We start from the raw sequence: 22,984 nt of genomic DNA, 5'->3' as shown, positions 1-22,984 counted from the left end.
CAAATAATGATTCAGACCACATAATCTACCAAGATATAGGAGGCTTACGATACGCGTCAATATATTTTTATCCTTTTTATAAACAGAGAGCCAAAAACAGTTACGTTGATAGTGCGCGGCGGTATGAAAACGTTATCAAATTATCTCAGCGATAACGGTTAGTAATCAAGCCCAGGGCAATCTTTGATGTGCATTTCGAGCGTAAGAAAATCTCCAAACACGTTGTTGCAGTGAGGACAAGGGTCGATCTGTCGCTCAAAGACTCCTGGCGAAGTTCCGAACAGCTTGATGGCTTCCGTGTGTTTCGCATGTGTGCTTTGAACTTTGGATGGGTCGCCTCTGTAACAAAATTTGAAACGATCCCAAGATATAAGGCCATTGTGGTGTTTAAAATACTCCAGACCTCAAGCTTACCTGTTTTGAACTTGTTGCATCGAAAGCTGATGGTTTTTTTGTAACAACGTCTGCAGCTCACCCGTAATTCTATTTTTTTCAACTAACAACTCCTGATAAGCAGCACGTTGTTCGCTTAGGTCGGTTTTACATACTTCCAGCTGCGCCTGAAGAGACACCGATTCCCTGGTTTCATCATTGCACACCTTGAGCTCGTTGTCGACTGCATCGGTGGAGATGGTTGGTTTGTTCATAATTTCATGGCACAGAATATTCGCACGGCATTTCATTAATAGATCTTGCAGGTTACCTAAGGCCATTTTCATATTGTTAAGGTCATCGATGTAAATCTTTCGCTGAACCATAGAAAAGTGTATGATATATTCAAATCTTTTTCGCTACCACCTGATCAGAGCTTAAACACGAGTCCTCACCATTTTCTCCTGTTCCATTAATGTTTCTTGTAGTTTCTCATTTAATGTTTCGAGCATCTGATTCCGTTTCACATACTCGCGAAGAATGTCCTTAAGTTCCTCCATGATTCAACGTTTGGTCGAATTATCAGCATACAACCATCACTCTAAGGCTTTACAAAACTTGCCAATTTTGGCTCTCTGTGGGAACCGTCGCTATCGCCGTTGGGTCTACTGGCACCAAACGGATCCAAGGCTCTGAAGCGACAGAAACATGATCAAACGTAAAAGGGCGCTTCCTCCCAAAAAATCAAACTTATCTTTACATGTGCGCACGTCAGTTCGATAAGACGATATTACACGCAAAGGTCAAAAGGGCCGTTCCTATCGGTTAAGATTATTTTGATGACAAAAACCGTGATAAGTAGATTTGTTTTGCTTCGTTTACGGGTGTCCTACAACAAATACATAACAGCTGCGGTTCAATATGATTGCGAATAACGAACATCACACTTATTGATTCGTTTCGACTGGATCAGTCAACAGCGTGCAGGGACAAGTTCAATTGTGGTGTGGTTGGTAAAGAGATTTTTATGACGATCATGCATCCATTCCAATCTTAATTCATTGCGCTCCTTCTAAAACTGCATTTCCGGAAAGCACAACAAGAGCACGTGGCGATTGGTGACATGTATAAACAAATGGATTAGCTCAAAGATGTCTTTTTTATTTTTATTCAACTATTAAATAAAATCATATGACTTGCAAAAACGAAAAAATCATTAGTTAAATTGATTAGAGTAATAAAGTTTCTACGTTTTATTTGAACCAGACCTTATTTCGAGGATGCCTATCAGTATTCAAACGTGTTTAGAATGAATAAATCTCGACATGAATAGCGCATGATGAAAAGAACAATTTTTTGTAGTATAAACCGTATCCAGATTTTATGGTTCAGCAAGGTGCTTTTTTACAAATCTAGTCTTGTGTTTTTGTGAAACGTTCCATGGCTTTCATTTAAGCCCTCGTCGCACAGCATTGTTTGGTTTGCAATCCGATTGGTTGTTGGGGAAGGGGGTTGGGGGGGTATGCAAAATATAAAACTCCCCCCTCCCCCCACTCAATAACCCTTTACCCTTAAAACAACCCGATTCGCAACCCGTTTGGATGAAGGGGAGGAAGGGGTAAGCAAAATATCAACTTCCCCCCCCACCCGTACAACCCCCTCTATAACAAAAAAAAACCACATACTCAATAACTCCCCCCCACATCCCCCTTAAATACATTTTTACTAAAACATCTGCATTCGGAAAATTATATTAACGATGAAATTTGTTCGGAAGTAGCTAACTTTACCATGTAAACAAGACACCTTTGAGCTAACCCTTTTGTTTAAACATGTCACCAATCCATGGGTAAAAATTTAATTGTATTGTCAAAAATGGGGAAGAGAAAAATTTAATTGTATTGTCAAAAAAATATACTGAGTTTTACCGTGTTTTTACCCATAATTATTTAATACATTATATAATATTAATAATAAGCCATCATCGGTTGGTGTTTTTTTACGAAACTGGCAATTGTCATTTCGTCGTGCTGACAGAGCGCCTCATTGACATTTGTAACAGACGCCGGTAACTGTCATTACGCTCAAGACGCTCGCGCGCTTTACTCCTAGTTTTGTCGAATTAACGCTGTGGCGCGTAATGTTGTGCGTTATTGAGTATTTTGCATAAAAAAGTTGTGAACAGCAATCTAGTGTCATAGAAAAGTTGTGAAAATCTGTTGCATAGAAAAGTTGTGGAAACAATCTAGTGGAAAACAGTGTGATCTAGTGAAAACAGTGTGATCTAGTGAAAAACAGTGTGATCTAGTGAAAACAGTGTGATCTAGTGAAAAACAGTGTGATCTAGTGAAAACAGTGTGATCTAGTGGAAAACAGTGTGATCTAGTGAAAACAGTGTGAAAATAGTGTACATTGAAACTATTCGCGTGCAGTTCGATGAGCTGGTTATCGAACCATCCGATGAAGTGGTTTACAAATGTAAGCGCTCATCGTAATTTCAAGAATCATGCATGAATCTGTTACAACACTCATAAATTCTAATCATATTCCGTTTTCTTTGCAGGCATAGAAATATGCATCAACAACGACGCGGATGACCCGGTTGAATTCGTAGAGCAATGGATGGCTTACAATGTTTCGAAATCGAGTGGTGCTGAACCAACCGTCGCTTACCTCAACGACATGGAAGCATACGCATTCACGAACAAATCGCGGTAAGTAAGTTGTGGCAAGAGATGTTGTATGTTATTGAGTGTTTTCCATAGAAAAGTTGTGAAAAGCAGTCTAGAACAGTGTGAAAATAGTGTACATTGAAACTATTCGCGTGCAGTTCGATGAGCTGGTTATCGAACCATCCGATGAAGTGGTTTACAAATGTAAGCGCTCATCGTAATTTCAAGAATCATGTATGAATCTGTTACAACACTCATAAATTCTAATCATATTCCGTTTTCTTTGCAGGCATAGAAATATGCATCAACAACGACGCGGATGACCCGGTTGAATTCGTAGAGCAATGGATGGCTTACAGTGTTTCGAAATCGAGTGGTGCTGAACCAACCGTCGCTTACCTCAACGACATGGAAGCATACGCATTCACGAACAAATCGCGGTAAGTAAGTTGTGGCAAGAGATGTTGTATGTTATTGAGTGTTTTCCATAGAAAAGTTGTGAAAAGCAGTCTAGAACAGTGTGAAAATAGTGTACATTGAAACTATTCGCGTGCAGTTCGATGAGCTGGTTATCGAACCATCCGATGAAGTGGTTTACAAATGTAAGCGCTCATCGTAATTTCAAGAATCATGCATGAATCTGTTACAACACTCATAAATTCTAATCATATTCCGTTTTCTTTGCAGGCATAGAAATATGCATCAACAACGACGCGGATGACCCGGTTGAATTCGTAGAGCAATGGATGGCTTACAGTGTTTCGAAATCGAGTGGTGCTGAACCAACCGTCGCTTACCTCAACGACATGGAAGCATACGCATTCACGAACAAATCGCGGTAAGTAAGTTGTGGCAAGAGATGTTGTATGTTATTGAGTGTTTTCCATAGAAAAGTTGTGAAAAGCAGTCTAGAACAGTGTGAAAATAGTGTACATTGAAACTATTCGCGTGCAGTTCGATGAGCTGGTTATCGAACCATCCGATGAAGTGGTTTACAAATGTAAGCGCTCATCGTAATTTCAAGAATCATGCATGAATCTGTTACAACACTCATAAATTCTAATCATATTCCGTTTTCTTTGCAGGCATAGAAATATGCATCAACAACGACGCGGATGACCCGGTTGAATTCGTAGAGCAATGGATGGCTTACAGTGTTTCGAAATTGAGTGGTGCTGAACCAATCGTCGCTTACCTCAACGACAGGAAGCATACGAATCCACGAACAATTCGCGGCAAGTACCTAAGCTAGCAAATACCATTGGTGGAAGTGGAAAATTAGTAGCATCTCCCCGCTTTGATTTCAAAATGCCCAAGATTACTAGATTAGATTGTTCGACAACTATAATGAAATTTGTTTTGTATATTTTCCAATGCATTTACTTTATATTCTTAAATTTCTCTTCAACTTTTTTCATAATTATTTTATACATTGTATAATTTTAATAAGAAACAATCACTGGTTGATGTTTTTTTACAAAACCGCCAATTGTCATTCCGTCGTGCTGCGCTCATCGTAATTTCAAGAATCATGCATGAACCTGTTATAACACTCATAATCATTTTCCGTTTTCCTTGCAGCCATAGAAATACTATTGATGAAAGAGGAAAATAAGGAGCATCTCCACGCTTGGATTCCAAAATGCCCTACCTTAATGCACTTACCGCAATGTGGATTCTATTGAACAAAATGCAATGGAAATGTACGGCTGCTTAACACCAAAGCACAGTGGCCACTCCCATGCAAGCACCGGGATTAAAGTCTAGCGCCATTATTTACCACAAAATTTGATTGAAATGTTGACAATTGACAATTTGTTGATTTGACAAAAATGACGATTTGTTTTTACTGCTAACGATATACGTTATTTGTTTAACACTAGTTTCACACACACACACACACACACACACACACACAAGAATTCAAATATATAAATATCTAAAATTAGACTTTTTGAGAGAAGGCAAATGGAACATAAGTGACATGTGATGACATAAAGTTCACTTGTACTATTTTACTTCATAGTATATAGTTTTATGTTGATCCTCGATTCATACTTCAACAATTTAGGCCTGAGCGGCAACATATGCAGTTAAATTAGCATCTCATTTATTGATGAAGTTGTGGATTTGTAAAACCGATGTTCGGAGTATCCCTTTTTTAAATGATCATAATTTATATATCATTATATTATATATCATTCATTATATATATCATTATGATTCATTATTATTCATAACTAATCTAATTTAAACTAATATCATATATATACCTTACAAATTTATATATATTATATTATATATATTATTATATTCATAACTAATTCACATGTGAGGACATAAAGTTCACTTGTACTATTTTACTTCATAGTATACAGTTTTATGTTGATCTTCGATTAATACTTCAACAATTTAGGCGTGAGCGGCAACATATGCAGTTAAATTAGCATCTCATTTATTGATGAAGTTGTGGATTTGTAAAACCGATGTTCGGAGTATCCCTTTTTAAATGATCATAATTTATATATCATTATATTATATATCATTCATTATATATATCATTATGATTCATTATTATTCATAACTAACCTAATTTAAACTAATATCATATATTTACCTTACAAATTTATATATATTATATTATATATATATTAATATATTCATAACTAATTCACATGTGAGGACATAAAGTTCACTTGTACTATTTTACTTCATAGTATACAGTTTTATGTTGATCCTCGATTAATACTTCAACAATTTAGGCGTGAGCGGGAACATATGCAGTTAAATTAGCATCTCATTTATTGATGAAGTTGTGGATTTGTAAAACCGATGTTCGGAGTATCCCTTTTTTAAAAGATCATAATTTATATATCATTATATTATATATCATTCATTATATATATCATTATGATTCATTATTATTCATAACTAATCTAATTTAAACTAATATCATATATATATACCTTACAAATTTATATATATTATATTATATATATATTAATATATTCATAACTAATTCACATGTGAGGACATAAAGTTCACTTGTACTATTTTACTTCATAGTATACAGTTTTATGTTGATCCTCGATTAATACTTCAACAATTTAGGCGTGAGCGGCAACATATGCAGTTAAATTAGCATCTCATTTATTGATGAAGTTGTGGATTTGTAAAACCGATGTTCGGAGTATCCCTTTTTAAATGATCATAATTTATATATCATTATATTATATATCATTCATTATATATCATTATGATTCATTATTATTCATAACTAATCTAATTTAAACTAATATCATATATATACCTTACAAATTTATATATATTATATTATGTATATTAATATATTCATAACTAATTCACATGTGAGGACATAAAGTTCACTTGTACTATTTTACTTCATAGTATACAGTTTTATGTTGATCCTCGATTAATACTTCAACAATTTAGGCGTGAGCGGGAACATATGCAGTTGAATTAGCATCTCATTTATTGATGAAGTTGTGGATTTGTAAAACCGATGTTCGGAGTATCCCTTTTTTAAAAGATCATAATTTATATATCATTATATTATATATCATTATATTATATATCATTCATTATATATATCATTATGATTCATTATTATTCATAACTAACCTAATTTAAACTAATATCATATATTTACCTTACAAATTTATATATATATATATATATATATATATATATATATATATATATATATATATATATATATATATATATATATATATATATATATATATATATATATATATATATATATATATATATATATATATATATATATATATTAATATATTCATAACTAATTTAAACTAATATCATATATATATACCTTACAAATATCTTTACCACAACATCGCATAAGGGTTTGAAGGAGAGAAAGAGCGAACAATAGCGTTACATTTTTTTTTTCACGAGCGCTTTTGCTCATTGATGCTTGCGCTTCCAGGCGTTACATCGCATGAGGGTTTGAATGAGTAAAATAGGGAACAATAGCGTTCCACAGTTTGTTTATTCGCGAGCGCTTTTGCTCATTGATGCTTGCGCTTCCAGGCGTTACATTGCATGAGGGTTTGAATGAGTAAAATAGGGAACAATAGCGTTCCATAGTTTGTTTTTTTTCGCGAGCGCTTTTGCTCATTGATGCTTGCGCTTCCAGGCGTTACATCGCATGAGGGTTTGAAGGAGCAAAAGGGCGAACAATAGCGTTACTTAGTTTGTTTTTTTCACGAGCGCTTTTGCTCATTGATGCTTGCGCTTCCAGGCGTTACATCGCATGAGGGTTTGAAGGAGTAATAGGGCGAACAATAGCGTTACTTAGTTTGTTTTTTTCACGAGCGCTGTTGCTCATTGATGCTTGCGCTTCCAGGCGTTACATCGCATGAGGGTTTGAAGGAGCAAAAGGGCGAACAATAGCGTTACTTAGTTTGTTTTTTTTCACGAGCGCTTTTGCTCATTGATGCTTGCGCTTCCAGGCGTTACATCGCATGAGGGTTTGAATGAGTAAAAGGGCGAATAGCGTTCCATAGTTTGTTTTTTTTTTCACGAGCGCTTTTGCTCATGGATGCTTGCGCTTCCACAGATGCCTAGATGCACAGACGCACGTACGCACACACATACAGAGAGAGACAGAGGCACAGGAGCACTAAAGCACAGAGGCACAGGAGCACTAAAGCACAGAGGCACAGTAGCGTAGACGCACGAGAGGCACAGAGATACAGGAGCACAGTTGCATAGAGGCACAGAGAACAGGAGCACCGATGCATAGAGGCACAGTTTCACAGAGGTATCGGGTGCACTGGATTGTACACTGGTATAGTAAAACTGATGCATAGATGTACAGCGGCACTGATCGTCTGATGTCCACAGATAGCAGAGAGGCACTGATCGACTGATGCACGGATGCCGAGCCACCGATGCACTGAGGCACAGATACACACATGCACAGAGGCACAGTAGCGTAGACGCACGAGAGGCACAGAGATACAGGAGCACAGTTGCATAGAGGCACAGAGAACAGGAGCACCGATGCATAGAGGCACAGTTTCACAGAGGTATCGGGTGCACTGGATTGTACACTGGTATAGTAAAACTGATGCATAGATGTACAGCGGCACTGATCGTCTGATGTCCACAGATAGCAGAGAGGCACTGATCGACTGATGCACGGATGCCGAGCCACCGATGCACTGAGGCACAGATACACACATGCACAGAGGCACAGTAGCGTAGACGCACGAGAGGCACAGAGATACAGGAGCACAGTTGCATAGAGGCACAGAGAACAGGAGCACCGATGCATAGAGGCACAGTTTCACAGAGGTATCGGGTGCACTGGATTGTACACTGGTATAGTAAAACTGATGTATAGATGTACAGCGGCACTGATCGTCTGATGTCCACAGATAGCAGAGAGGCACTGATCGACTGATGCACGGATGCCGAGCCACCGATGCACTGAGGCACAGATACACACATGCACAGAGGCACAGTAGCGTAGACGCACGAGAGGCACAGAGATACAGGAGCACAGTTGCATAGAGGCACAGAGAACAGGAGCACCGATGCATGGAGGCACAGTTTCACAGAGGTATCGGGTGCACTGGATTGTACACTGGTATAGTAAAACTGATGCATAGATGTACAGCGGCACTGATCGTCTGATGTCCACAGATAGCAGAGAGGCACTGATCGACTGATGCACGGATGCCGAGCCACCGATGCACTGAGGCACAGATACACACATGCACAGAGGCACAGTAGCGTAGACGCACGAGAGGCACAGAGATACAGGAGCACAGTTGCATAGAGGCACAGAGAACAGGAGCACCGATGCATAGAGGCACAGTTTCACAGAGGTATCGGGTGCACTGGATTGTACACTGGTATAGTAAAACTGATGTATAGATGTACAGCGGCACTGATCGTCTGATGTCCACAGATAGCAGAGAGGCACTGATCGACTGATGCACGGATGCCGAGCCACCGATGCACTGAGGCACAGATACACAGAGGCACAGAGGGATAGACGCACGCACGCACACACATACAAACAGAAGGACAAAGCGAGATACAGATAGAGAGACACAGACACAGACGCATACACGCACGCAGGCATAATAATTTTTTGTTCTTTAAAGGGTTGGATCCGACGCCTCCTGAAGGCTACTATAGGCTCTCCTCCCCAACTCCTACTCAATACGTCCGCGACGTACAGAACGGTAACTTGTCGTCTAAATATCCAAGCTTGGGTATACGGGGAAACCCACCCCCTTGGGCGGATGGACGATAAGGCTGAATTGAGAGGGGGATTAGACTGGTACTAGCAAGTAGTTCATCCCTGAGCATCTATTCTCCAGGTTACGAGCGGCGCGAACCAGCGTCGGTTACCCATGTCAGGGGCGGCTGTACACTTTGTCTTGGCATCCTACGAGACGTAAAACAGCTAGGATGCGTTGTTCCACCGACGACGAGCTAGCTGAGCTGCATGGTAGGCCAGATATCCTGACGGTGGCGATGGCCGGCGTACGCACACACATACAGAGAGAGACATAGAGAGACAATGAGAGACAGAGAGAGACATAGAGAGACAGACTGTGACAGAGAGAGACAAAGAGAGGCAGAGTGCATTTGATCAATTTTAAAAATCAAATATAATTGAAGAGAGACAACAGCTATTAATGACAAATTACAACAACAACAAACAAATTAATGTTCAGAAAGGATCAACGAGAATCTAACACCATAACTAGTAGGGTACGGACCGCGAAAAGATGTAGATGGCAATGCAAAAGGTATTGAAAGGGAAATTATTCATTTTTATTGAATATGATTACCAACAACTACACGTCGTTTATTTTATGGAATTGTCGAAGAAATATTACTTGCAGTGGTTTGAAGAAGAACTACATCATATTAACTGACTCAAATATACTGAAAAATATAAAAAAATTTACAGTTATTTTTTTATAGAAAGATTGTTTTAGATATTGATTCCGAAGGCTGACTAGAAATGGACATATATAATGGATATTTTCAAAACAGGGAAGGCTTCAGCTTTTTCTCCAGAGGACAGCACTTGATTAGTTAAAAACAACTCGCATATACTATGCTCAATTTATTCACATTCGACCATCTTCAAAATCGTCTTGCATATCATCATACTCCTGCAGGTGCTTACGGATTGCCGAACTGTCGACCCAGGTTACGAAATCCTCCAGCGTGTGGGCTTGTCGGAATTACGCCCATAACGTATAGCTTCTCCAGCAGCAACGCACTCATTTCCATCCGAAACGGAAATAGTATTTGCTATACAAGCCACCACACCTCATTACATAAGCCAACGGATTTTTTTACATTATTTCAGAGACCATCGTGGGTTCCGGTAATCTTGAAATGTCGAGATTTATCCATTCTAAACACGTTTGAATACTAATAGGCATCCTCGAAATTACGTCTGGTTAAAATAAAAACGTAGAAACTTTATTACTCTAATCAATTTAACTATTGATTTATGATTTATTTAAGATGATTTTATTTACTAGTAAACAAGACACCTTTGAGCTAACCAATTTGTTTGTACATGTCATCAATCCATGCGTCGAATTTTTAGGGTCCTGCCAAAAACATGGGAGGGGTATATATTGAGTTTTTACTCAAAAAGGTGTTGTACATTTACGTTATTACGGTCGGTGCGTTGCGGCCAGTGAAGGCAGGCAGTTTGGAAACCTGCAATGCGATATCGATCAGTGGTTTAAGCATGTCCGATGCGCTACCCAGCACGTTATCCTTCTCGTAGGAATCAATGTACAAACGAACTGTAGCGCCCGAGCTGCCCGTGCCACTAAGGCGCATGACGATGCGGCTGCCATCGGTGAAAACGATCCGCAAGCCTTGCTTCGTCGAAACGGACTTGTCGATCGGGTCGTTGTAGCTGAAGTTGTCGCCCAACTTCACCTTGTACGTCTTTCCGCCCGCACTCAGCTCTTTACCGACAAACGCTGGATCGGTGATGGTTTTCTCCAACGTATCCATCATCTCGTTGCACGGAGCCAAATCGCACTCTTCGTAGTCGTAACGGGTGAAATAGTTGCGACCATACCGCCGCCAATGTTCGACGCAGATATCCTCGATGCTCTTGCCCGTGTGAGACATGATCGAGAGCCAGGCAAGCACCGCCCAAATTCCGTCCTTTTCGCGGATGTGGTTCGATCCGGTTCCGAAGCTTTCCTCACCGCACAAACACAGTCGATTGACGTCCATGAGGTTGCCGAAGTACTTCCAACCGGTCGGTACCTCGAACAGCTCCTTACCGAGCGCTTTGGCGACTCGATCGACTGCAGAAGCGGTTGGCATGCTGCGAGCGAATCCTTGAACGCCGCAACGCTTGAAGTACGGAATGCACTCTATGTAATGGGCAATTGCCGCCAACGAATCGCTCGGCGTAACAAAGAATGCCTTACGACCGATGATCATGTTACGATCACCGTCGCCATCAAATGCAGCCCCAATGTCGTAGTCGCCGGCGCGCACCGTATCGACCAGATCCTTCGCGTACGTTAGGTTCGGATCTGGATGAAGTCCACCGAAATCGGGCAACGGTGTCGTATGGACTACGCCATCTTTCGCTGCACCCAAACAATTGACAAAGATCTCGTTCACGTAGCTGCCGGTGACACCGTTCATAGAATCGATCCGCATCTTCAGCGGTTGGCCACCGGGGCGCGACTTGCCGCTTACGAAGTCACGCAATCGCTCGAAATCGAATATGTCCTTCATCATCAGCACGTAATCCGACACGGAGTCGATCACCTGCACCGTGAACGGGTTGCCGTTCACCTCGACGGAGGTTTCACCGATCTTGCCGATGTCCACCGTCACCGCGGCGGTTTTGTACTGCTTAATTTCTCCGGACAAAGCGAAGATTTTGTTTGTAAATGCGTCCGGTGCGGGTCCACCATTTTCACAGTTGAACTTGATACCGAAATCGTTCTCCGGGCCACCAGGGTTGTGTGACGCGGTCAACACGATTCCTCCAAGTGCCTTATTGCCCCGAATCAAACCCGAAACAGCTGGCGTAGATAGGATACCGTTTTGGCCGAGCAGAATCTTACGCACACCGTTGGCGGCGCAGAGCCGAACAATTAGCTCGCATGCTTCCTTGCAGTAGTAACGTCCATCGCCTCCGACGACGAGTGTCGAACCAGCAAGGGCAGCACCGTTAGCATCCAAGATACATTGGACGAAATTTTCGGTGTAGTTCTTCTGGGTAAATACTTTTACCTACACGTGGAGAAAGAAAATATGAAATTATTAGTTAAGCCTTCGGTCTTCATCCAGGCTGGTCCAACGGTTAGCAGCACAAGTGTATTACCTTTTTACGAAGCCCGCTGGTTCCGGGTTTCTGTCCCTCGAATGGGGTCGTCGCAACCGTTTCGATACTAATAGGCATGGTGATGGCGCTAGATGTTATCTGTTGGATGATTCCCAAATGTCTGAACTGCACGCCGATAACCGACTTGCTGGAGTAGCGCCGTAGGAGTAAAACTATTGCAAGACAATCCGAATCCTAGAAGATAAGCTGCAATCTTCCAACTGCTGAGGAAAATCTCCTTTCTATTTGAAATCACCTTGAGTCAAGGTCAACAATGAAAAAGTCAACAATGAACAAAATGATAACAAATGCCGGTCGAATGGTCAAGGTACGTACAGAAGAGCTAAGGATGATCAAATGAGTTCATATGCAACAGATCCCTCTAAATGTTGCTTTATAAATTAAAGTTTAAATAATCGGCAATGAAATGTTATATCTTACATATTTATAATCGAAAAGAAATGCATCGCACAAGGGTCGAAAACGTATTGCAAAATGACAGTAAAGGTACAAAAGTTTGTTTTCAAATGTGGTGAAACTTGTTTATAACAACCGCACCATTTTTGACAGCTACAGTACACGTATTTTGACTCGTTCATCGTTGTTGGAACGCTAGATGAAACGACTTGTCCAACTTGCAACGACTGAAAGAACCGCATTCGTTCGCAACCACTTTCGTTCAAGCAACGTGTACAATTCGCCGGAAAGGAAAATATTTACGATCTCTTGTTAGGCGTAATCGATACGACTAATCGGTAAGTGTTTTACTCGATCATATTGTGATGTACAGCAGTACAACGAAGTGGTATTTGTTGCTTTAATCCCGTTTTCGGTGTAGCTACGATGAAAAGCCCCCTGTACGCACTGTTGGCAGTGCTAGCCGTTAGCCAACTTGGCTTGGCCAACGAAGAAAACACGGCTCGCCTCTTGGTATCGAAGCACATCCTGAACAAATACCTCGTCGAAGCTCGCGACATCGTTGTGAAGTACACGCTGTATAATGTTGGCTCCGGTCCCGCCGTCAATGTGCGCCTAGGTAAGTAACGGGTTATATCAACGTTTCAGTGCCGTCACACTTAATGATTCCGATTCCGTTCCTTCTACAGTTGATAATGGATTCCACCCTGAAGTGTTCGAAGTGGTCGGTGGACAGTTGTCGGCCTCGATCGATCGCATCGCCCCACAAACGAACGTCACGCATATCGTTGTGGTGCGGCCAAAGAGCTTCGGATACCTCAACTTCACCGCTGCCGAGGTCAACTACCAGGCGGCAGAAGATGCTAGCGAACCACAGTTCACGTTCAGCTCGGAACCGGGTGAGGGTGCGATTGTAGCCGAGGCTCAGTTCAACAAGCAGTTCAGCTCGCACTACCTCGACTGGTTGGCATTCGCTTTCCTAACGCTACCGTCGCTTGCTATCCCGTACGCCATGTGGTACGCCTCGAAATCAAAGTACGAGAACTTAGGCAAATCGTCAAAGAAGGCGAATTAAACGTGTACGAGGCCATCTCAGGCGATACCAAAATGCTTGGTGTCGATTGACCATCGTCCTTCGTTATACCGCACAAAGCGGCCGAAGCAGCAGCAGGCAGCAATAATAAGCCCGGGTATGGCTCAGCAACCGATTCTACTGTTGCTATGCACATCGCCATCGGCACACCATCGCCGATCGATCATCCATCTTGAAGACTAATTTAATTTGTAAGGAATCCACTGCAAATTCCCATCGTACCTAGAGCATCGCATTCGTTGATCCTTCGAGTTTTCGTCGGGAGAACATCATTCGCTGCGATGTCCCAATTGAAATAGCATTCATTCTCGTAGAACACCCCCGCATCGTATCCTCCCAGAAAGTGCAGCTCAATGGAGCGCCCAGAGCGAAAGACATAATCTGCGTGAAAAAGAGATTGTGAAGTGTAAGAACTTTACCTTTTCATTTGTTTTGTTAATAAACATACGCGAAACTTATTCGTCGAACTGAATGCAAGCTTTATTATTCGATATTTAGCGTGTTACAATATAGCATATAATTTCATTTTAAATTCCGTGGTAAATTGAAAGCGGATTGTATCTATGGTAATTCTAAAAAAACATAAATTAAATGTTAGTTTCACAAATAGCGTATCTACAATTGAGCTACGAATGCAAAAATTCGTGCATAATTCATCAACAGTTCATAAGCGATTCCGTAATATAATTATATTTTATAAAGAACTTTCCTTGGTTTGCTTCGAACGTGTCTCAAAACGGACGTGTAATCTCGCGATCGATAGCTTGTACTAGGCTCAGACCCGCTCGATTCAGCTCTCGAGCTCTCTGACTGCAACGGCGATGCGGCACGTGCGTTCGTTTGCATTGCTATTATCGGTGTGGAAGAAACAATGGGATGTGGCAGCCGCATGGAGGCCGAATCATCGATATCAGATTCGATGTGTGCCTCACCTTGTCTCAACATACGGGTCGACTCGTTATGGGTACTGAAGCGCTCAAAACATTTCATTCCGGGCTCGATGCAATCCTTCAACGGGATGCCTTGGTGCGTGAGCATGGCCATCCGCTGCAAACACTCGTTTATGCTTAGCGTTTGGTTTGACGATCGTTCTTCTTCGATCCAAACGAGCTCACTCATCTCATCCGCCACGAAGCTTTGGATTTGTGCGGGGGACGGCGTTACAAATCGCTTCGAAGACACGGACGTTGGGGTAGTTCGTGCCTGATGGCAAGACTGCAGCTGTAGAGGAGGCAAACGGTTTTCCTCTAAGGTCACAGTATGCGGCTGATCGTGCACGTAATCGATACCCTCTACAAGGTCTCTAAATTCCAACACTTCCTGGCGGAGCCGGTTAAACAGCGGATTGATGTATTTTAAAACCTCCCGCCGTAGATCCTCCAGATAGTCGGAGTTCTGCATGATGCCGTGGAAGAAGAAAGTACGCAAGCTTTTCGCGTCCATCGTGACGTCCGCGTTGGTACGGCGGAACTCGTTCCAGAAAGAAATCTCCCAAGTTTCCTTTTCGCACGCTTGTCGATCGTAGATGAAATAGACCATTTTGTGGGCCAAAGTTGCCGGCGTAGAAGCCATCTCTGTAGCAGATGGGAAAGGATGGTAAACAAGTAAAAACGTTGCACATGATCGTACGAGCACTAGCGCTACCAAACCTTCATTGGATGTAATTTCCTGTTCTTCCATGTGTTGCGATGATTCTTCAAATTAAAATCAAACAATAGCGTTTGTTTGTTTCTATTGGCACGCGGCTTTCCTTTTCTACCCTTTTTTGACAGCTGTATTACTCCGGAAGCGACTACTACAATTTGTTTCCAGCTAGCTTTGGTAAGCTATAATAGCTTGCAAATTCTGAGAAGAAACGTCAGAAGCGTCATCGAAATGTTCGCACGTTTACAAATTTGCCTGTGTTTCCAGACCAAATACAACTTGATACTATTTGTGCTTCTACGATTACTTAACCAACCAAGCAAAGATGTCCGCTCAGCAGCAGCAGCAGCCTTCCGGGCCGGAAACTATCGCTAATCCTTCCGTCGATAGCCCTTCTTCGGTTATGTGCGAGATGTGCGCCAAAATGTACACCAGTGTGAAATCATTGACCAGACATAAGCTTCTAGCGCATACGTCCAAACGGTTTAAATGCGCATTCTGCATAAGCTCTTATTGCCACCGTCAATCATTGTATTCACATTTGAGAATATGCCACTGCTACGAAAGCCTAACGTGCCCGGTTTGCTCCAGATTATGTGAGAATGTAATTGGGCTGGATTTTCACTTAAAATTTCACGTGTCCATTGGCGATTTACCCAGGTTGCGATACCACGAATCACTTTGAGCAATAGATACGAACACGATCGTAGATCTGCGTTGTGTACAGAAGATCCGTGGTCTTAAATTTTTTTCTCCAAATTTCGAAATCTTCAATCTCCGTAACTGTGCCATTTCTGGAAGATCATGGTGAGTGAAATGCTCAGTGCTGTTATCTATCTATCTACATATCTATTACATTCTATCTTATCAGGATCAATTATTATCCATCTTGAATAAATGCAGGATACAGATCACACCGCCTCGTGCTGCTGCCAATTCCAATATCTACCTCGCACTCTTAAACTGTTAGTCAGTTAAGTTTAAATTTATTACTGGCAACTACATTCTCCCACTTTATTCTAAATTAAGAACGTATCTGCATAAATATGCATCTTGAAACTGAGTTCCTCAAGAAACTGGAACCAACTTCGGCTTGCGTTATAGTTACTAAGAGAAACAATCTATGATTCTTTACATATATTTCTTAGCTGGCCCCAGGCACCATTTATAACTATAAAACGAAATGATGTAAGGAACAAAAAAAAACACATCCCTCGACAATGTGAGCAACCCAAAGCATTCTCATCATCCCGTTCCTTGATTGTGAAAATACGTGCAACAGACCGTTCGACGGCATTTTGCATCCCAGCGTACTCTTTGGCACGCTTGGCGTGGCCGTTAACGCGTTAGGTGAAGGTCCACCGGTCGTGGGTCAATGTACAGCAGCGGTCCGGGTAGTTCCAGTTGCGCGCGAAACGGAGCGACACCGGTATTACGTCAACATTGTTCGATTCTTCATCTTCCGGAGCCAGTGATTCCAGGCGCCCAGTGTTCGAGCATTGCACGGTGCCGCTGCATAATTAACGCGCTTTCATCTGATTGGCCGCGGTATCATCCCTCTTCCCATCCCTTCGGATGGGAATACGTTCAATGTCACCCGGGCGGTGTGTGTCCTTCGAGCTCTCTGCGCAACCACAACAGGTTGTGATTATTGTTGCGTAAACAACGGTTCTCTCGTACCAGCGGGGGTATGATAATCGGCAATTACCTGACACCAGCCGGTGGTGGGTGTCTGCGCTCGAATCAACGCAACAAGGAACAACGGAATGGTCCATAAGGCGGCACCAAGCAATGACGGATGAGTTCAACGAAAGGCACCGCCATTGTCCCCTGACTAGAGGGCAGAATCCCGGCGTACGCGATAAAATCTGGTTCAACGATTTATCACAACCGGTACACCAGCCCTGCGATGAACTGGATCCGGATCCGGACGATGTTTGCGGACGCACGAACCGGTCAGCTATAAAAAGTACAATCCTTTGCGTGTGCCCTCGACATTGCCATTGCAGCGCTGATCCGTACCGCGGGTCGTGGAACGAAGCACTCGTCAAGGAGTTTAGGTGTTTGCTAATCAAACATACCGGCGTTTCCCTCGATCGAGATGAGGAGTGTGAGTAGACGAGCAACCGGGGAAAGCCCATCACTGTGTCGTTTGGGATCCTAAATTCGTGTTTTTTTTCTTTACCAATTTTAGTTACTCTTTCTATGTCTGCTGACTGTGGCCAGCTGTAAACCGGGTGCGGTGTACATACCCGCCGTGCCGTATGGATTCCGGGTCACTTTAGCTTCCTCCGAGCTGGCTGTAGCCGTGCCGGCAGCAATCGGATCGGCCATTGCAGTTATGCCGCAATCACCCGGCATCAGCACATTCACGGAGTACGAGGGCATTTCGCCCTATTATCCTAGCGCCATACCAATTGTTGCCGATTCAATGCTCTAAACAAAAATGGCACCACGGTGCCGGTGCGGGCGGAAGAATTGAATGAATAAACGAGTACAAACAAACCACCGCTGCATCTAAGGTGCGGGTCTCGGAGTTTACCTCTCGATTTGTAGTCAGGTGGCCGTGTTCGGGAAAGCAATATCCCGCCTAAGGTTTCCCGACCGATGCCATGTGGAACCACATCACGGTTCCGGGGCTGAAAACACCGGCGACGACGACGACGACCATAATGAGCAACATGTGCACCGATGGCCTACCAGATCGCGAAAGGGCCGCACGATTGCTAACCTCGTGAGCAGCAGCTACTGTCTCCGGTGTAAGCGTGAAAAGTCAACGTTTCGATCGGCTGTAAAACCGCCATTCCAGCGTCGTTTGCCGTTTGGCTTCCGTTCAAGTTGCCACGTGAGCTGGTGCTGCACGTGAGGGCCCGCCAGGTGAGGTGGTGCTGGAAAGCCTCCGGAAAATGGGAAGCTGCCTACCACCTTGCTGGCATCCCAGGGCTTGGTTCCAAAAGTTTTCCTGCTCCTCGGTCAGGTGGGGTGCTGTTCGTTTTTTTTTTTATTTCCAAGGAAAGGAAAACTGCGTCCTTCCACCTGCACCCAGCGGCTGGTTGGTAATAGTTTCGCCCGTTTGAAACTGGTGTGAAAAGCGTACTCTGTTGCTCCCGGGTCGGCCCGGGTGTTTGACGTACTTTCCCGGCAACTTCAATTATATAATGGAATCACATGGCCCATTCAAAGGGTAAACGTTTTCGCAGGTCATCCTGTCCGTATTTTAATCGTTGCTGTGATTCTGCAGGCCACCACCGCCGACGGAATGACGTGGTTTGTAAACTGGCTTTTTCCTTTCGTTCTTGTCACATTGCGCGTTCAGAAGTTAAAGCCGGCTGACGAACGCGGATTAAAAAGATGCTCGCTTGTTACCCTGCTTGAAAAAGTAGCAAAAACTACGACATAAGTGGACGTGCAACTAACTGGACGCATTTCAAGACCTAGGTCGGCATTGACGTATTAGCAATTTTAACAGCTTGAACAATGTTTCCTTCGCTTCGGTGTTCGCTGTGATGATGTGCAGTGTATCTCTCGATACGACGCCCCGCTATCATCGGAAGCTCAAAATTGGGTCAACAGGAATCATTACGCAATCTGATTGCTTCTGAAAGCAATCCGCGGCGGAGCAATTGGGAAGTAATTTGAGTAAAACAAAATCGCTCGCCAGGCACAGAGGGAGGCGGCTGAGTCAATATCAGCGCTATTTTTAAGGAAAGTGGACCCATACGGAAAGCGGAATTGTTAGAACATAACTAGCGATTATCTAATTCGCTTCGCTTCTCTTAAAGCGCCAAAGGACACACCGAGGGCTCTCGGAAGGTCACGTAGAGATGCCGCTTAGAATGATTGGTTATGGTTGTTATTTTTTATCCATTGCTGGAATACATTAAACAAGGCTTGGGGATTCATTTATTGAACGCAACCTCAATACGAAGCGGGCACAGGACCCATCTATAGGATGTCCACTTCTCGATGAAAAGTACAGCAACGATTAATTCTATTAACTCAGTACGTGAAGAATATCCTGCGATGCGTTCTAGCAGGTCCCAGCAAATGTGTAGTATGTGAAATTCCTTCACCATGTTTACAACCCGCCATTGCGATCGGTTGTGTGTGGCGTCATGCCGCACAGCCCGCCAGACGGAGGACGGAGAATAATCCTCGCAAGAATGCTTCCCTTCAGTCCGTCATCCGGAGGCAACGCTATGCGAAACGAATTCTTCAAAGTCCGCACGATCCCCAGCTTCGGGTGGAGCACTTCGGGTGGTGGCTCCACCATGAACGTACCATTCCACCGAAAGGACACGCTTTGGCAGCAGTAGAAGGGAGAAAGTTTGCCCATGTTGCCGGGTCACGGGCTTTCACTCTCACTTCGGTGTACGCAGCATCCAGCATCATCCTGAGCGTTCGGGTGGCGCTCGGTTTCACGCTTCGGCCGGGAAAACTCTATATAAGCCGACGCGTTGCCGTTGGCTTTCCACATCCATCGTAGCTAGAGACGAACGTAGTTGAGGAAAAGCTCAAAGCCTTTAAAAGATTTCACGCAGCCAGTTTTAACCGTGAGACGGGTTCGGAGTTCAGTTCAGGTTTGCGAGAACGCTCTAGACTGTTCGAGAATTCGTCAAAACGCTCGGTTGGGACCACCGCGGACACAATTTCGGATTACGGGAGTGTGCCGGTTGTTGGAGATATCCTCATACCCGTGTGCCATAGAGTGTTGAGCCGAGGACAGTTGGACAATCCGGTCCGATCGAATAGCCGGGAAGCCCCGATAGTGAACGTTTGGTGTTGATAGTGGTGCGAAGGACAAAACACGTGACAACATGATGATGACGCTGGACAAGCTGGACGCGCCCGGAAACGGGGGTCTGCTGCCGGTTGGAGCGACGGGACGGCATCGGCGCCACGCGGGCAGCTGCACGCCCGAGATGGTGGACAGTTTCTACATCGACATTCCGACGCCCTCGACGCGCAGTGTCTCGCCGTTATCGGCCTCGGTGTCCCCCGGGAAGGAGAAATCGTTCAGCTTCTTCAAGAGCGTGTACCGCAAGATCAGCATGAAGTCAACCGACGAGCTGGACCAGCTGCACGGTGTCCATGGTGGGGATGAGGACTCACGCAGCTCGTCCGTTGATTCAGCCTGCTCGTCGATCAGTGATCACCGCGAGCAACGATCAGCAGATGGCAAGCAGCTGGACAACGGTGGACATCTCCAGCTGCAACTGGCCAGCCTTGGGCTGTCGAGTGCTTCAAGCGAGTCGGCTGTTAGCGGAGACGCCACCAAACGTGTCGATGGAAGCGGTGGCGATGGAGATGAATCTGGCCGCGAGGGTACCTGCGATGGTGCCAAGGAGTACCGCCGGAAATCACGGCGATCGTCAGTGCTGAAGCTGCTCGAAAGTCTTGCCATCAACGCACCGATCCGGTCACGGTCACTCTCGTGCAGCAACAGCTCCGTGAACAACCTGCTACACATGAAGGGACGAGAGTCACGCGCCGAATCCAAGTGTTCACTATTCAGCACGAACAGCGCCAGCAACGGATCCTCAGCGACAGGTGGTGAACGGGTGGCCAAGGAATCAAGCAAACCACCCCCAAAGAAGATCCTGCGCCGACCCGTATCCTATACGTACCTGCGCGGTATATCCGGACTGCCGACCCAGCGAGTACCGCGATCGTCGATCTGCTGCAGCTACTACGGACGTTAGGACCTGCGGCCAGGGAAGTCCCCCAGGATCGGATGGGAAGCCTAAATGCGAAAAAAAAAACAAACACCATATCATTACATTGCACCTTCGGAGCGGAGCAAACAGAACTGACGCGCAAAATATACGAGCACACAAGCCGCACAAATGCAACGATTGGGATCATCAACACGTACATTGTTTTCTAAATTAGTCGAATAGTTTTGCGTTCCTGCGGCGAAACGATACCGTACCTTAGCGAAATTCGAAATAAGAGAGGGTTAGCCCCGAGCCTTGGAACACCGCTTGCAAGGATACGTTGTAAGGACATGTAGGGTAGAATTCGGTGCGATTTCGAAGAGGCTGCCCGGACGCGTACACGTCGAGGCCTCTGCGACTGCCTTGCTTTGCTCGCATCCACCACAGAACTCTAGGCGAGCTGATCGATAGGAGCAGTCAATCTAAAAAATGAGAAAAAAAAACTACTTGCGATAAAAAGTGCAATTATTCTACTCGATAAATATACGTAGCCCGGTACCGCGAGGAACCGCTAGAAGGACACTTTTGATGGCAGGAGCTTCTTTCTTCTTTATACATATATTTATATACACACACATAGGAGTCACTTTTGAGGGAGAGAGAGAGAAAGAGAGAGAAAAGTAGAGAAAGCGAAGTGATCAGTAAGCAACCGGCACCAGAACGCTCGTTATCCTTAATCATTAGGCTGTATCGACACAGTTGCGACGTAGGACTAGAAATCGTTTTTGCCTCTAGAGATTCCAGGTTCGAAAGACGGTAGGCGGAGACGTGTAGCGTCGTTTTAACGGAGCGTATCCGTGTTTTGTACATACTCGTCAATAAACAAACAAGCCATTAAAATAAGCAAATGAAAAAGCAACAAAACCAAGCGCATTGCCATTTTATTCTTATCACACTTCCGAAATTTCATTTACTCTTTGGGGAAACTGTGAACGAGGTGGCTGATAAAAGTTACCTGTAAGGTAGTGTATTTGCTCGATTTAATGACCAATGGGCACTTAAATATTTGAGAAGATTTGAAATAAGACCTTTCACTGCGTCATTCGCTACCAGGGACATGGCCTGCTAGATGTACTTTTCAAAGGTGCTCATAATTTTCCCATAACGACCGTTTATATATCACAATGGTTCTTGGCTGTTTGTCATCGGACATACTTTAATGCCATTTTTTTTTCGCCGGGACCTTGAAACAAACCTTGAAAACGAAACACCCTCCCCAGTGATATGCCTGTGTTTGAAGCCAGCGCCGCCGAAAGATCAGCTAGATCACGCCGGTAAGATAAAGGGATCTCGCCACCCTCGCAGTCGGAGCGGTCAGCAGCCATTGTATGACGCAAATCCAAAGTTTCTGACGACGCAATACGCGACAACGGCTCGACGACACGGATAATGCTAGGCGGTTAACTTTTGGCTCACGAAACACTTCGCTCCTTACTGAGAAGGCTCCAGTAAGCGTAAGTGGAAGCAGGCAAAAAAAAACTCTCAGCTGGTATACTATTAACAGAGCAAACCCACGATGGGAAACAATTACGCGGCGAGAAAACGCAAATTTGCTTATCGTGCCGGTCCGGATCGGTGCTTCGGAAACAACGGGCAACGTGTCCTTGCTTCCTTTCGCGCGTAAGTGGATCAGGACGCTGCGAGAGCGCCAGTGGCGAAGGAACCCCAA

At 44.0% G+C, this 22,984-nt stretch overlaps 5 protein-coding genes across 5 annotated transcripts; 2 read left to right on the top strand and 3 right to left on the bottom strand.

Moving 5' to 3' along the window:
• Positions 1–158: 158 nt before the first annotated feature.
• Positions 159–932, bottom strand: LOC128726899 (optineurin-like). Its single transcript, XM_053820740.1, has 3 exons — positions 828–932; positions 415–749; positions 159–339 (listed from the first exon to the last, which is right to left on the bottom strand). The coding sequence occupies exons 1-3, from the start codon at positions 930–932 to the stop codon at positions 159–161; spliced, it is 621 nt and encodes a 206-aa protein (XP_053676715.1).
• A 9,618-nt stretch (positions 933–10,550) lies between these two features.
• LOC128727538 (phosphoglucomutase) lies at positions 10,551–12,630 on the bottom strand. Its single transcript, XM_053821459.1, has 2 exons — positions 12,445–12,630; positions 10,551–12,353 (listed from the first exon to the last, which is right to left on the bottom strand). The coding sequence occupies exons 1-2, from the start codon at positions 12,520–12,522 to the stop codon at positions 10,746–10,748; spliced, it is 1,686 nt and encodes a 561-aa protein (XP_053677434.1). The 5' UTR covers positions 12,523–12,630; the 3' UTR covers positions 10,551–10,745.
• A 430-nt stretch (positions 12,631–13,060) lies between these two features.
• On the top strand, positions 13,061–14,412 carry LOC128723046 (translocon-associated protein subunit beta). The gene is made up of 3 exons (XM_053816750.1): positions 13,061–13,199; positions 13,283–13,480; positions 13,551–14,412. The coding sequence occupies exons 2-3, from the start codon at positions 13,288–13,290 to the stop codon at positions 13,934–13,936; spliced, it is 579 nt and encodes a 192-aa protein (XP_053672725.1). The 5' UTR covers positions 13,061–13,199; positions 13,283–13,287; the 3' UTR covers positions 13,937–14,412.
• Positions 14,413–14,515: 103 nt separating this feature from the next.
• Positions 14,516–17,986, bottom strand: LOC128724705 (uncharacterized). The gene is made up of 3 exons (XM_053818427.1): positions 17,851–17,986; positions 14,887–15,528; positions 14,516–14,526 (listed from the first exon to the last, which is right to left on the bottom strand). The coding sequence occupies exons 1-3, from the start codon at positions 17,984–17,986 to the stop codon at positions 14,516–14,518; spliced, it is 789 nt and encodes a 262-aa protein (XP_053674402.1).
• A 2,429-nt stretch (positions 17,987–20,415) lies between these two features.
• Positions 20,416–22,142, top strand: LOC128725377 (uncharacterized). The gene has a single exon (XM_053819118.1). It carries the CDS (start codon positions 20,416–20,418, stop codon positions 21,298–21,300), a length of 885 nt encoding a protein of 294 aa, XP_053675093.1. The 3' UTR covers positions 21,301–22,142.
• The last annotated feature ends 842 nt before the right edge of the window (positions 22,143–22,984 follow it).

Source organism: Anopheles nili, chromosome 3, assembly GCF_943737925.1.
Source record: "Anopheles nili chromosome 3, idAnoNiliSN_F5_01, whole genome shotgun sequence".
Lineage (NCBI taxonomy): Eukaryota > Metazoa > Arthropoda > Insecta > Diptera > Culicidae > Anopheles > Anopheles nili.
This window is presented reverse-complemented; position numbering and strand designations above follow the sequence as displayed.